This window comes from Mus caroli, unplaced genomic scaffold (assembly GCF_978045245.1).
Source record: "Mus caroli unplaced genomic scaffold, Mus_caroli_1 scaffold_2, whole genome shotgun sequence".
Classification (NCBI taxonomy): Eukaryota; Metazoa; Chordata; class Mammalia; order Rodentia; family Muridae; genus Mus; species Mus caroli.
In genome coordinates, this window is record NW_028227257.1 from 23917902 (window position 1) to 23933862 (window position 15961).

General features: G+C 42.8%; 1 protein-coding gene across 1 annotated transcript in view; it reads left to right on the top strand.

Moving 5' to 3' along the window:
* The first annotated feature begins 549 nt into the window (after window positions 1-549).
* Window positions 550-15961, top strand: part of Trpc4ap (transient receptor potential cation channel subfamily C member 4 associated protein) — a 57001-nt gene continuing 41589 nt past the window's right edge. Inside the window, exon 1 of the mRNA XM_021183646.2 lies at window positions 550-777. Within this exon, the coding sequence (XP_021039305.1) occupies window positions 610-777 (168 nt within the window). The 5' untranslated portion in view covers window positions 550-609. The remainder of the gene's footprint in view (window positions 778-15961) is intronic.

A 15961-nucleotide genomic window follows, 5' to 3' on the forward strand; every position in this document is an offset into this window, starting at 1 on the left:
GGAACTATTTATTGACATCTATCTGTAAATGAAATATTTTTCGCCATTTTCTTCGAATAAGCAATAGCAGATTGATGGTCCTTTACGTATCATTTACATAAAGCACATATTTGTTAATTGTAATAAAAATATTAATTGACTAGTCTGGCTCCCAGGACCTAAATATTGAATGGACTGAGGGCTAGGGGTAAAGTGTGGTGACTTGGCTAAAGTCAATTGTAAAAGGAAGGGGACACGTGTCAAGTGTCAACTCTGGCCTAGGGCCTAGAATTCTTCCCTGGCCACTGGGCTTGCATCACTTCCAGCTAGCGAAAAAAATTGAGAGCTTGTGCACGTAGTGACTGGTTTTCCACTTGGAGCAACCTCGTAGAAATGCTGGAGGTGGGATGTAGGCAAACTGGTGGTCCAGGAAGAGCCACATCTCAGCTACCTGCTCGCTCTCCGCAAAAACTACAGTTCCCATAAGGCGTCGGGGCACGCACAGTCCCTGCCACGCGGCTTGTACCTCCGCGTCGGGCCACTAGAGGCGATGTAGAGAGTCCTCCGCCGCCCCGTAGAAATCGACGCGGCTCCGGGACCGCTTGCTTCCTGTTTGTCGGACGAGGAGACATGGCGGCAGCGCCCGCAGCGGCTGGAGCTGGGGCCAGCCGGGGGAGGCGGTTGGCAGCTACCGCGGCGGCGTGGGGCGGCTGGGGAGGTCGACCGCGGCCGGGTAACATCCTGCTGCAGCTGCGGCAGGGCCAGCTCACCGGCCGAGGCCTGGTCCGGGCGGTGCAGGTACGAGGCCGGCCCGGAGGGGCGGGGCGGGGCGGGCCAGGCTGGAGCTGGCCAGGGGCCGGGGTAGAGGCCTTTCCAGGCCGCTGCGGACCGGCCAAATCCCCCTTGGCTGGCCGCGGCGCTGTCCTGTGTGCGGTCCGGACGCTGTCAGCCGCGTTGGGACGGGGGGCAGTGGCCAGTTTGGAGGCCTGCGGGTCTGGGCCGAGTGGGGTCGAGCTGCCTGGGGTATTGATGGCGCGTCTAAGCCCTGGGCCGAGTTTCTAGATCCTCATTTCCCTGCGCCACGTCTGCGTGTCTGGAGGACCTTGGCGAGTTGGCTTCATCTTCTACTGGTCTCGTGTTTGCCCCTTGTGAGCAGGACGGGGTCCTCTTCACTGCAGCGCCCCCCCCCCCAAACGGTTCCCAAGCTTATTATAAATGTCATCTTCCCAGAGGCCTCAACGTTCCTCCTCCTTTTCTAAAGTAGGCCCCCCGGTTGTTATTCTATCAGATCACCCAATTCGTTTTCTGTTGCTCTATTTTCTTAGCCTGTAATTGCATATTTCTTTGTTGTCTGCCCTTTCACGCCTGTATCTCACATTAGGCTGAGCTCCAACGGGTGCAGAAGACTCTCTTACTAGCGTAGGGATACATGCTTTGGGGGAAGAACTTTAGTTCAAAGCCCTATTCTCTTTCTCCCTCGGGCAAGTTACCTTTCAGGGCCGTAGTTTCCTCATTTAATTCACCCTTTAAGGCTATTGTCAAATTCGGCAGAGATAGATGTGTCAAGTGTTAGTGTATTTCAGGTGCATATAAGGGCTGAAGGGTAATCAGTTATTGTTCTGTTTAGTGTCTAGCTTATCATTAAGTGTAATAATTGATGTCCTATACATGTGGTGGTGTAGGGTGTGTGTCTGTGTGTTGGGGGGGGGGTATAGGGCACAACCTTAGAATAAATAGATGAGGATAGGTGACTCCTCTCACTTTTTCTTCATTCTCCCAGTGATCCCAGAACTTACTTTGAAAACGTTAGCTTAATTTCAAGATAGCTTTGTATATAGTTTTGAGGACTACATAAGGAACCAAACAGTGTTGATGGGAGAGGGATGGGCAGGAATTAGGTGAGTGGATGAGAGAATGGGTGTGAGATTTTTCTAGACACCGCTACATATTTAAAGTTAATTTTGATCCATTTGAATATTATTGAAAGGACTGAACAGATAAAGGTGAGATGGTCTGTCTTTGTAGACGGTCGCAGATGAAGGGGTGGCTGAATTTCCCCATGGAAACTGTAGATGAGCAGTCTTTTCTTCATTGCATTCCTCTGCATTTGCCTTAAGAAGAGGTGAGAAATACTTGCTCTGTCCTTGAAGCCAGAATACCTCACTGAGCGAGTGTGTCAGGACAGGCAGAGAGAGGAATGACTAACCTTTAATGATCACATAGTTTTGGATCAGTCAATGTGCAGGCTGTTGACTTTTTTGAAAGTGAGTTTACTTTTGAGACAGGCTCTCACTATGTAGATTTGACTGGCCTTGAAACTCATATAGATGAGGCTGGCCTGGAACTTGTGGATGTCCTCCTAGTGCTGGGATTACAGGTGCCTTCTACCAAACCCAGAAATCTTCAATAGTTTGAGCCATATGTTGAATTCATCTTTCTCTCTTGCTTTCTTTTGGTTTTTGAGGCAGGGTTTCTCTCTGTAGACCAGGCTGGTCTCGAACTCATAAATCCACGTACCTCTGCCTCCCAAGTGCTGGGATCAAAGGTGTGCGCTACCACTGCCCGGCCTTGAGTTCCATCTTTTAACACAGATAAGGAAACGGAGGTTTAGAAAGGTTGGGCGGTATGATTCCTAACATCCCTCCAGGTGGTCACTGAGAACAGTGAACCGGAGACGTTCTTTAACATGCTGAAGGAGGCAATTTAGGAGAAGAATTTGCTTCCAATGCTGAAATGTAGGAATGCTAGGGAACTAGATTAAAAGGTTACTAAAATATTCTTGGAGCCTGTTTTGGCTGCTCATTGTGGTTACCATTATTATTACTCTGTCAATCCCCAAAGTTTGTTTTGATTGCTTACCTTCTTAGCCTATTATTATAAATAATAATGATAATAATAATAAATAATAATTGCATATTTCTTTGGTAGTTTTATAAAGGTGTGGGAGCTATTTCAGATGTTGGATTAGAGCTCCCGTCTCCCAAATAGTAGTGATAGTGATGCAGGGACCTTCACATCTTATAGTCAGTTCTCTTTCTTAGTGGAGTTCTTCAGGGTTTTTCCTTGCTCTGCTCTCCCTCTCCCGATATGCAGAATAAATTACTTGCTCACCCATATTTCCATAGCACAGTACGCATACTGGTTATGGCATATGGCAGATTAGGAAAGTGCCAAGTTTTTAAAAAACTTTAGAGGGGGCGGTGGAGGGGAGAAAATCGGATTTATTAAGTGCACTGCAAGGGGCAGCAGGCTGGGCTGTAACAGGAGCTCCACCTACCTAAAATACCCTTTAAATAAAAAATATGCATAACAGTGATCATTGCTTCTGCTTGAAATGACAGATCAGTAGTGTTTACCAGTCTCACACGGATGCACACCAGAGCTCTAGAACTTTCTCAGCTTATGAATGAAACTCAATCCACTGAGTAACTCCTCAGGCCCTCCCCAGCTACCCACCCTTCTGCTCTGTCTTGCTGTGAGCTTGACCAAAAGCCCGGAAGGTTTATCTGAGTCATATCATATGGTAGAATTTCCTTGGGAAAGACTGGATTTTGAGGTAAGATGGGGCTGAGTTGAATCCTAGTTCCAGCCTGTGTTAGCCAGTGCCCCTAAGCTAAATCAGTCTCTTCAGATCCCAGTCTTATTATTTCTAAAGTGGTAGTAATGACATCTGTCCCATAAGGTTGTTAGGCGTGTCAGGTGAAACAGTAGGTCTAGAAAGGTCAGCCAGTGTACCAAATACTGGCTATTTGATAAATAGTTGCTCTTAGCTAATTAGTAATTAGACTGGACTTTTTGAGAGAGTGCCTTAATTTTCTTAGTATCTTCAGAGCCTCAAACCATGCCAAGCACTTGATAGGAAGGATTTAGGAAACTATTTGAGTTGGTATATTGTATCTTCAGTCTGTGTCTGTCATAGTCACTCTCCAGTAATCCCAGCTTTAAAGAGTTCCAGAGTCAGGTCATCTGTGATTTGAAACCTGGCTCTGGTACATACTTGCTTTATTGTCTTTGGAAAAGTTATTTAATATCTGTTTCTTTATCTGTAAAATAGAGATCATCACAGGACCTAACCTCTTAAGATTATGATGAAGAAAAATGAGTTTTTATAAGAAAACCTTGAAAAGTGGTAGCCGAAGTATAATGAGTATACAGAAAGGTTGCCTTTTATTATTTTAACAAATACTCTATATTCTGATGGCTCTTAAGTCTTTATTTCCATTTCTGACTCTTTCTTTTGCTCTACGTGGGTAGGTATTTCTAATCACCTGTTCTGAATTTCCATGTAAATGACTAATGGGCAACTCCAGTTTAATATGTAGAGCCTGGCGTGGTGGCGCATGCCTTTAATCCCAGCACTCGGGAGGCTGAGGCAGGCGGATTTCTGAGTTTGAGGCCAGCCTGGTCTACAAAGTGAGTTTCAGGACAGCCAGGGCTACACAGAGAAACCCTGTCTCAAAAAAAAAATTAATATGTAGAAAATCAGAATCTTGGGTTCCTCTTCCACCGGACCCTATGTTCCCTCTGTCTTTCCCTTTTCTATAAGTAGGAAAAGACCGTAGGTCACAGGATTTAGAGTGGGCTAGTCCTACTTGGATTTTTACTTGCCTTCTCTTCCCAACCTTTCTCTGACCTCTGTGAAGGTAATAAATATGCCAAGATACTCTGTAACTTATTGAGGCCTCCATATTCATTTGTACCTTTGATGCTGAAAGCAAATTGGGTCTCATAAGTCCTCTGAGTGAAGCCCCTGCTGCTTCCTGTGCTACAGAGTCGGATCTGCTTCCTGTCTGACAGGGATACAGATGTCTGCAAGGCCAGTGGAGTTGAGGGAGGGATAGACTGGGTAAACGGTGGCACTAGGACATTCCGTGCATGCCCCGCCATCCCCAGGTAGCCCGTAGTCTTGGTTATGGGATCCCTTCCGCTCCCCAGGCGCTGCTGTTGCATCTGTTATGATCACTGTAGATTTCCCTGGTTTTTCTTTCTACTTGTTTCTTTAGATCCTCTCTCCCTTCCTTCCCATCCCCCTCCATTTCTGTGTGTTGCTGGGAGTCAAACTTGGGGCCTGGTATATGCTAGGCAAACACTCTCCCATAACCCCCCTCCCCACTTTAATTTTTTTTTCTTCTGTAGGTACTGCTTGTTTTAGTCTTCCTCTAACTAGGGTTTGAAACCTAGTGGTTTAAGTAAACTTGCCTTTCCTGGTAAAGGCACTTGGAAACTGAGCATGCCTTGGAAAGCAGGTTTTCTCCATATGGCATCTGCCAGCTGGCACCTACCGCTGGTAACTCTCAGCATTTGGGAAGCAGAGGCAGGAGGACTGTTGACTGCTGAAAGGCCAAGTTGGTCTACATAGTGAGTGAGTTCTAGGCCAGCCAGGATTACAAAGAGAGATCCTGACTCAGAAGCTATCCCCCTTCTTCCATAGGTAGGGGAGAGGGAAGAGAGGGAAGAAGAAAGGAAGACAGAAGAGCATCCTGGATGACTCAAGTCCCAGAAATGCATAAATACTGTTCATTTCAGTGGGTAGCATTTGTACCCACAAACCCTAAGATGCACCTCTACTTGTGTTGAAACCACACAAACACCATTGCATAGGATACAAATAGTCAATGGTTAATATTTGTTTTAGACTGCCCTAACAATATATTTAATCTTTATTAATAATCCTTTGAAATGTCTGTTTGCCTGCACTTTGCTATTTTAAGATATTAGCTGTCTTATACTTAGAATTAAACAAAGAAGATATGCATTTGTTTTCACAGAAATCTGCTTTTATTTTAAAGAGAAGACAATAAAGACAGTCAGTGAAAATTGTGAATGTCTGGAAATGTCACATTGACTAAGCAGGCAGACAGAGTAGGGGACACGATGTAAGAGATTATCACTCCTGTAAACTGTCAGCCACAAGTACCTGAAGAGAAAGCCCCAGATGACACCTGCCAGGAACTCAGCTCTGACGAGCCTGAGTGGTGGCTCTTTCATCCCAGGGCTCTGCTACTTGCAAGGAAAACAAAGGGGAAGTGATTATTATTTTATTTATTATATTTTGGGACAGGATCTCTGTGTAGCTCAGCTGGGCCTAGGTAGCCTGTGACTAATGGCACACATCCTACCCCGGCCTCCAAAGCGCTCGGATTAATTATAGGTACAAGTCACCATGCTTGACGTACTTTAAATAAATGTCTAGGAAGCCAATGCTTAGTAGTAGAGCTCCTTCTGAAATTGGGTGTTTGGACGTGACTGACTTTCTGGGACTCACGAGGCCCTTACAGACTACAGCCTTGCCCTGCCCAACTCTTCACCCTGCAAAGTTCTCCCAAGGCCACAGTGTAGCTGCAGCTATGCAGGAGGAAGACCCTAGAAGCCAGTGAGCCAGGCTTTCTAAGTAACTTGTTTCTTTCTGAAGCTGTTTCTTCCAATTTGATGATATCTATTTTCCTCCTCATGTAAAAGATTAGCATCTATATGTCACTTGTCTCTGCCATTCTCCCAGGATATCAGTTCTGGCTGTTGGTATCAAGTAGTTCCATTCTGCTGCTGATGTAATTACTGTTTATATTGAGCCATGTATGTCTAACAGTTACTGCCTTAATATAGTTTTCCTTGATATTAAAAGTAGTTTTGTTGTTTTTAGTTGATGTACAAATGCATACATAGTAAAATTTGCTTTTCTTTTTTTCATGTTGGAGATTAAACCCAGGCCTCACATGTGCTGAACGTGTATTATATACCATTGGGAAGCATTTTTAGTGTGTGATTTATGGGGCTTGACAGGCGTATGTAGCCACGTGCTCACCACTGAAGCTAGAATCTAGAAAGTCTCCTTCCAGCCAGCTTATTTCCATGGTCATTCCTCTTGCCCACCTTTTCCTACTGGAATCCCGCTGTGTGTGCCGCTCCCCACGTTCATCACTGTGACTGACATGGCTGGGAAACATGACATCTTTATGAGATGTCACATACCATGTGGAGCCTTCTAACTGCATGCTTTCTCGTTTGCTCTGCACTCTCTTTGACCCCAATTCTAAAACTTGGTGTTTTGTTTGACTTTTTAAGTTTTCCAGCCTCTTCTTGGTTGAATTCTTGGAACTTCACTTCATCAAATTCAGGGTATTGTACTCTGTTTTTTACTGCCTTTTCTGTGTTTTAGACCTTGTTTCCTAAATCTGTATCTACCTTTCCTGGGAACGCACTCTGTAGTAGCCTCCAGGAAAGAGCATACACACGGTAATTTTTTTCATGTTTACATATTCACAAACACCTTTTATTGTGTTACTTGTATATCAGGTCAAATTCTGAGTTATAAGTTTTTCTTTTAATTGTAAATAATAATGTTCCATCTTTGAGCAAATACATTCTTTTAGCCACATTTTGTTTTTAGACTCATTCCTTTTTTTTTTTTTTTTTTTTTTTACTTTTTCTTATTTATTTATTTGTTTTTTCGAGACAGGGTTTCTCTGTATAGCTCTGGCTGTCCTGGAACTCACTCTGTAGACCAGGCTGGCCTCAAACTCAGAAATCCGCCTGCCTCTGCCTCCCAAGTGCTGGGATTAAAGGCGTGCGCCACCACGCGCGGCTTAGACTCATTCCTGAAGATGGTTTTTTTGCTTTGGCCTGCTATTCTATCAGTGGAAGACAATTAGGGCATTTTATTTTTGAGAAATAAAATGGATCCTTCTAGTTTGGGGACTATTATGAGTAATGTTGACATGGACTCTTGGTGGTGTATTTTGTATTTATTTGTGCCACCTGGGGGGTATAATTTTAGTTTTCTTTTTTCCCTTAGGTGTTTAATGGTATAATCACTGTAGGTTTAGTTTATGGTGAATTAATGAAGTAAACTCCTTTTCAGAAGTTTATTGGCAAATTTTGAACACCCCCTTTTGTCAATCACCTATTCAAATATTTTATACATTTTTGTTATTATTTTTTTTCTTTTAGAAATTTTACGTGTGTGTTTTACCTGTATGAACGTCTCTATGTAGCATGTGCATGCTGGTGTCTGATGAAGTTGGAAGAGGGCATCAGATCGCTTGTAATTGGCACTACAGATTGTGAGCCACCATGTGGGTGGTGAGAATTGAACCTGAATCCTCTGGAAAGTCACCCGTGCTCTTAACCACTGAGCCATCTCTCCAGACTCTGTTTTAATCTTTACTTAATTAGAGATTTTTTACTTTTTTTTGAAATAGGGTCTCACTATATCTTTGGCTAGCCAGGAATTTTGTATGTAAACCAGGCTAGCCTCAAATTCACAGAGATCCATCTTCTTCTGTCTCCTGAGTGCTGGGGTTAAAGGCATGTGCCTTCACATCCAGCTGGATATATGTACCTTTTGAAGAGATGTCTTGCAGATATTTTCTTTCGTTCTATGTCTTTTTTTTAATCTATAAAAATCTTTTGATGAGCTAGTCATAGAAGAGACAGAGGCAGACAGATCTTTGAGTTCCAGGCCAGCCAATGTGCTACGTAGTGAGACCCTCACCTCAAAAACCAACAAAAGAGCTGCTGGTAAACAGATCTTTGTTGCTTAGTTTTATGGATTTGCTTTGGCATTTAGCTGTGCGTCTTCCGAGACTGGCACATCTGTGTTCATAAGGTACTTATCTCTGGACATATTCTTTATTTACTCATTTGTGAGACAAATGTTGCCATGCAGCCATTGCCAGCCTTGAACTCGTGGCTCCTCTGGCTTCAGCCTGTTGAGTGCTAGGATTACCAATCTGTGTCATCAGCCTGGCCCTCTGGGAGTGCCTTTTGCTTTGAGTTTCTTGCTGATGACAAGTTACACCACCTTTCTTCTGGTGTGTGCTTTTACATCGAGTATTATTTCCCAGTCTGTTATGTTCAGGCTTTCTTAAATGTTTTTCTGGCAGACAGCATAATATACTTTGTTTTTAAATTTTACTGTACTAATTGATATTTAGGGATTTAAATATATTTAATATGATGCTTGCTTTTCAAATGTCATATTGGTTCTGTGTTCCTTATTGGGCTTCCTTAATATAATTTGTGTGTGTGTGTGTGTGTGTGTGTGTGCGTGTGTGTTGGGGTGAGTGCAGGCACATGTATGCATAGTGTGTATATGTAAGTCAGAAAGCAGCTGTGGGTGCCAATCTTCAGATGCCCTCTTTCTTTGTTTGAAGCACAGGCTCTCATTGGCTTGACCTTCACCACATAGCCAGACTACCTGGCCTGCGAGCTTCTAGGGATCTGCCTTATCCTCGTCTGTTGCTGGGGGTTACAGGTGTATCCCAGCATGCCTGGCTTTTTTAAAATATGAGTCAGTTCTGGGGATCTAAACTCAGATCCTCACACTTGTAAGACAAGAGATTTAGAGACATAGCTATCTCCCCAGTCCTTGATGTTTTTTTTTTTTTAAATTAAAATTTTATTGAGACTTAAAACAACCAAATTTACTCATGCTTCTTACCCCAGTACTTGGAAAGGGGAAGTAGAGGGATCAGGAGTTTGAGGCTGGCCTGGGCTCCGTTAAATACTGTCTCAAAAACCAAAGTGAAATTACCAGTTGTAAATTTTCATTTCAGTGGTTTGTAGCTGTTTGTTGTTTGTTTGTTTTGCAAATTAAGGCACGGGAGAGGTGGCTTAGTGTTATGGGCACTTGGTGCTCAGGAGATGGCTTCAATTCCTGATACCCATGTGGCAGCTACAACCATCTGTACATAACTCCATTTCTAGGGGATTCAAAGCCTACAGACTTCTGCGGGCACAGATGTGATGCACCCATACACATAAAAATAAGATATTAAGTAAAAAAAAAATCCTTTTAGAAAATTATGCATCTGTCACCAAAATAGTTTTAGGACTTTCTGTCACTTGAACGGTTCGCTTATATACATTATTTAGTCTTCATAACAGCTTTGTTAAAGTGTCGGCTTACTACACACGCCCCATTTAAGTCACCAGTCAGTAGCTGTTTATACAAAGCTATATTTACCACAAACCAGTGTTTTAGAACATTTCCTCACAAAACAAATCAAAAACAATAAAAAAGAACTTGATTATGGTCTGTAGGGGGCATAGCATGCATTTAATCTCAGAACTTGGAAGGTAAAAGCAGGAAGGTCAGTTCAGGGCTATCCTCAGCTACATAGAAAGTTTGTGGTGAGCATGGGTTACAGGCTCAAACCCAAACCCAAACCCACCTTGTGTCTACAGCGGCTACTTTCCAGTTACTGTCTCTGGTCCTTGGCAGCAGCTAGTCTTATTTATTGACTATCTCTTTGGATTGGCTTATTCTGAATATTTTTGTATTAAATAGAATCAAACAACATGTGGCCTTTTGTGTCTGATTTCTTTCATTTAGAATACTAAGCCTCAAGATTTATCTGTTATTTGTATCACTTCTTGCCAAATAATATTCCATCATATGGATATCCTATATTTTATTTGTCTGTTTACTGGTTAGGTGCACTCAAGTTTCTACTTTTACTTACTAAGATAAATGCTGTTGTCTTTGTGTGCAACACTTCTGTGGACATTTGCTGGGTCATATGATAATTCTGGGGTGTGTGTGTGTGTTGCTAGGGATCTGCTAGGCAAGTTTCACCACTGAGGTTTTGAAACTGAGTCTGGCTAAGTGACTCACATAGGCCTCAATCAGCGTGATCCTCCTGCCACCCTACCTTCTGAGTAGTGAAGTTCGAGCGGCACTCCATTCTTCCTGGCTGTATATTGAACTTTTCAGTACTTGCTCAACTGTGACTGTGCCATTTTTCATTTTTACCTGGAGAGAAAGAGAGTTTCAGTTTCCCCAGTTCCCCAGACACCACTACCACCACCACCACCACCACCACCTCCACCACCACCACCACCACCACCTTCACCACCACCACCACCACCACCACCACCACCACCTCCTCTTCCTCTTCTCCTTCTCTTCCTCCTCCTCCTCTTCTTCTCCTTCTTCTCCTCCTCTTCTTCTTCCTCCTCCTCCTCTTCCTTTCCTTTTCCTTTTCTTTTCTTTTTTTTTTTTGGTTTTTTGAGACAGGGTTTCTCTGTATAGCCCTGGCTGTCCTGGAACTCACTCTGCAGACCAGGCTGGCCTCGAACTCAGAAATCCGCCTGCCTCTGCCTCCCAAGTGCTGGGATTAAAGGCGTGCGCCACCACGTCCGGCTTCTTTTCTTTTCTTTTTCTGTTTTATTTTATTTTATTTTCCAAGACAGAGTTTCTTTGTGTAACAGCTCAGGAACTCATTTGTAGACCAGGCTGTCCTCAAATTTACAGAGGCCTCTCTGTTTCCTGAGTGCCATGATTAAAGGCGTGCGCCACCACCCAGCTTCCCAAACACTTCCTTCTGTCTTTGTGATTATGGCCCTGGCTGGCGTGCCATAGCTTATTGTGGATTTGATTGCTTTTCCTCTGAGGACACTGGCACTGCTCGTTTGTCACGCATTTCCTGGCCGTCTGTCTATTACCTTGGGAGAAATGTCTGTTTAGAGAGTTCGCCCACTTTTATTTGCACATTTTCTAGAGTAGATAGTTATGTCAACATTTTCTCTTCTCCTTCTGTGTCTCTTGATTGTGCCATTCAAAGACTGGCCCAGTTAATTTAATAAAATTTTGGTCATAGAGTTGTTCACAGAATTACTTTGTTGTTAATGTCCCTGGGACCAGTAATAATGACCCCCATGTATTTCCGGCATTAGTAATTTGTATCCTTTTTCTTGGTTAATTAGCCAGGCTAGAGTTTATTGATTCTATTTTCTTTTATAGATTCAATTTTTAATTAAAATTTTTTTCTGTACAGATTTCCTGTTTCTTTCTTTCTTTTTTTTTTTAATCGTTCCTTTTTTCTTTTTCTCCTTTCTTTTTGTCTTTGGGGAGGTCCTTTTGAGACCACGTTTTGTTCAGTCAGTCCTCAGGCTGGTGTCAAGCTCAGGTCTGTGGTTTGACCTCAGCCAGCAAGTGCCCGAGGTTGCAAGAGTCAGCTTGAATCCACTGTTCTGCTCTCGGTTCATTTCTCTCTCTCCTCTGCTTGCTCTGGACTTAAGTTGTTCTCTTCTTTCTTTGACGTGTTACGGTGGGAGCTCAGGCTGTGGACTAGAGCTGTTTCTTCTTTCCTAACACATGTGTTTAGTACAGATTTTGCCATATCTTCTTTCATTTAGCTCAGAATATTTCTACGTTCTCTTCAGGCTCATTTGACTCAGGTATTTAGAAGGGTTGTTTCTTCTCCAAATACCTTAGACTGTTCAACTGTTCTCTTCATTGTTCGTGGCTTCTAGACACATAACATGGTGGTTTGAGAACACTTTATACAGTTGCTACTTTTTTTTTTTTTTACTTTTATCTGCATTTATTTTATGCCAAATTTATTCCAGTGCCATGAGTTTTTGTTTCTTCAGTTTCTTTTTGGATATTTTTTTTTCTTCCATGCAGCCTCCTCTTCTGGCTTTGGAACGATCTGTTCCTTCTCAGTGAGGATCATCTCGCTGTGGCAGGGGAGCTCACGTAAGGGTTAATCTGGCCATGAGCTCTGTAGGTGTCTTGGCGCATTTTAGGTGACTTTCTTGTTCACCTGGATGTGTTCGATGACCACACAATCTACATCTAAACCCTAAGCTCGGCGTTTCTTTCTGCAGTTTTAAGCATGTGCATCAGAAATTTAGTACTCTCTTTTTTTGGCTACTGTCCCTGTGTCCAGCCCACTGTTTGGCCTGGGCACACATACTGACTTCACCATTATACTGGCACACACTGTTTCATTAAAGTGACATCCTTCAGATACGTGTTGGCTTTGTGAATATGTGTACCCTTGATGCCCCGGGCGGTTTCCCGGGTGTTTTAAAAGTGAACACGGAGGTTTGAACCTCTTGATTGGCATGATTTTGTGAGGTTTTCTGGGTCAAGAGAGTAGCAACCATCTTTATAGGTGACCTCTGACTGCTTACAGGAAGAGCCAGCTACTTTTGGAACTTGCCAAGGTGTGCTTTGTGGCCAAGGATGTGGGTTGTTTATGTGACTTTGAGAATAGTATGTGTTCCTCTGTTGTTGGATTAAAGAATTTGCAAATGTCAGACCTAGTTAATTGATGGTGGCAATAATGTCAACCCTGGCCTTACTAATTTTCTGTCTTGTTGAGGATTCATGAAGTTCAAAAATTCATCAGTTTCTTTTGGTAGTTCTTCGAGGTTTTGCTTCCTATATTTTGGTAAGCTACTGTTCGGTACACATATGTTAAGAACTACCGTGTCATCTTGGAGAGTTGGCCCCTTAGCATTCTGTCATGGCCCTCTTTATTCCTAACAGTTCTCCCTTTTCTGAACTCTGTGTTGTCTGAAATGTCATACAACTCTTTAAGCTTTCTTTTAGTGTTAACACGACTTCTTTTTCTCCATGCCTTTTACTTTATTGTTTTTTAAAGATATATCTTATGTGTATGAATGTTTTGTTTGCACATTGTGTGTGTGTGTGTGTGTGTGTGTGTACTACATGCATGCATGGTGCCCATGGAAGTCAGAGAGGGCATCAGATGGTTGTGATCTGCCTTACGTGTGCTGGGAACCAAACTTAGGTCCTCTAGAAGGTGAGTAAGGGTTTGTTTAGTCATTGAGTTTCTCTCTGCACTTGTGTTGTTGTTGTTTTGAGACAGAGTCTCCTGTCGCCTTCACTAGCATTGCACTCACTCAGTAACTGAGGCTGGCCTTGAACTTCTCCTGACCTTTCTCCCTCTACCTCTGAAGTAATGGGTTTACAAATATGTGTTACCATCTGGGACTCTGTCCCTATACTTTTAACGGATACATAATGTCATATTTAAAGTAGTTCTTTAAAAAAAAGATGTATTTTATCATTTTGCTTAGGAGCATTTGTATAAGTTGTGTTGGGTATGTACATATAAAGCAGGCACTGGCGGAGGCCAGAGCAGTAGAACCCCTGCAACGAGAGTTAGTGGTGGTTGTAAGCTGCCTGCTGCTGCTGCTGCTGGAAACTGAACTTGGGTCTTCTGCAAGAGTGGTGCAGGCACCTAACCATGAGCCATCTCTCTAGTCATGAAAGGGGTTTTCTTGGACAACATATAGTTGGCTTTTTTCTCCTCTTATAACACTGATATATATATATATATATAAATTACTATATTTTATTCATAGACTTTTTTGTTTTGTTTTGTTTTTCGAGACAGGGTTTCTCTGTATAGCCCTGGCTGTCCTGGAACTCACTTTGTAGACCATATTCATAGACCTTTAATTGATACTGTTTCTAATTATCTTCTAAACCTGGTATGCAGTCATTGGTGCGTTTGGCCATGCACAGACTTGTGCAGTGGTTAGTGACATGAGAGGGTAGATTCTACCACATGCACAGCTGCATTGTATTTGTTTCCTTAACCTTCCATTTTTTTCTGTGGATGTATTGAGCATTATATGATTGTACTGACTCTTCTTTTAGTGAATTATCAATACTTCTCTGTGTGTATACGATTTATGTACTTTTGTAGGTGTTGTATTCCCGTGTGTGGGCATGAATGTGTGGAGACCAAAGGTTGATCTCTGGTCTGCCTGCTTTGACACTTTTCATTTGGTTTGTTTGTTTGTTTGTTTTCTTTTTGTCACACAGCCTCTCCCTCGCCTTGGTGCTCATCTATTCAGCTAGTCTGGGGGCCACTGAGGGTGCTGCGGTTACAGCCGTATGCTGCTACACCTGACTTTTAGTGGGTGCTGGGATCTGAACTCAGGTCCTTGTGCTTGTGGTAGCAGACAGTTTACTGAGGGAGCCATGTTTCCAGTCCCAGTCATTGATTTTAAAAGTCATTTTTAGCTGGGCATATGCTTATATCTGTAATCTCAAAATCCAGGGGCTGAAGTGGAAGATTGCTGCTAGTTTGAGGCTAACCTAGGCTTTAAAAGGGGTGTGTATGGTGCTATATAGTGGTTTGTTTGTATTGTTTGCCCTGGAGTTTGGAGCATTTCTAACAGTCAGGCAGTGTGTGTTTGTGGGTAGAACAAGCATTCTAGTCCCCTGTCATTTCTGATATTGCCAACATTCGGGTCCTTCTACAGATGCTACAGTCACCTGATAATTGTTGTTATTTATATTTTAGATTAATTTAGATTAAAAAAAGTTAATTTGTATCCATTTGCTTCATCAGCCCTCTTTGTGTATAGTGTACAGACATTATAAGAGACAGGTAGCCACAGAGACTCTCTACAGTATCAGTTTCCTTGTCTCTAAAGAGCTACCTCTCGTATTTCCCATAGGAAAGGTCAAGTTTTATCTGAGAAAATTCATATTTTCCTTTACTTTCAAAAGGTAACATCACTGAATTCAGTAGTTGGTGTGATTTTTTTTTACCCCCTTTTCTTTTCTTTTTTTTTCTTTCTTTTTCTTTTCTTTCTTTTTTTTTTTTTTTTTGGTTTTTCAAGACAGGGTTTCTCTGTGTAGCCCTGGCTGTCCTGAAACTCACTTTGTAGACCAGGCTGGCCTTGAATTCAGAAATCTACCTGCCTCTGCCTCCCAAGTGCTGGAATTAAAGGCGGGTGCCACCATGCCCGATTTAACCCCCTTTTCTATGCTTTAAATATTTTTTCTATATGCCTGGGGTGTGTATATGTGTGTACAAGCGTACATGTGAGTGTGTGTGTACACGCGCGCGTGTGCACCTGCCTGTGTATATGTGCAGGTGCAGTGAACAAATGTGTGTCGGTAGATGACAGGACAGCCTCGGTTTTTCTCAGGCGCTTCATGGGCGTTGTCCTTGTTTTTGGAGACAGGGTCTCTCTCTCACTGACTGAAACTCCCCGAGTCGGCCAGTCTGGCCAACCAACCAGTCAGCCAGGGAACCCTCCTGTCTCCAGCTCTGCAGCTCTGGAATTACAAGAATGCCTACCACATTGGCTTTTTAAACTTTTATTCTTTTAAGAAGGGTCTGGAGATTGAACTTGTATCCTCATACTTGCAAGCACATATTTTTTTACTTAGAGATATTCACTTGTACTGTAGTAACATTTGTTG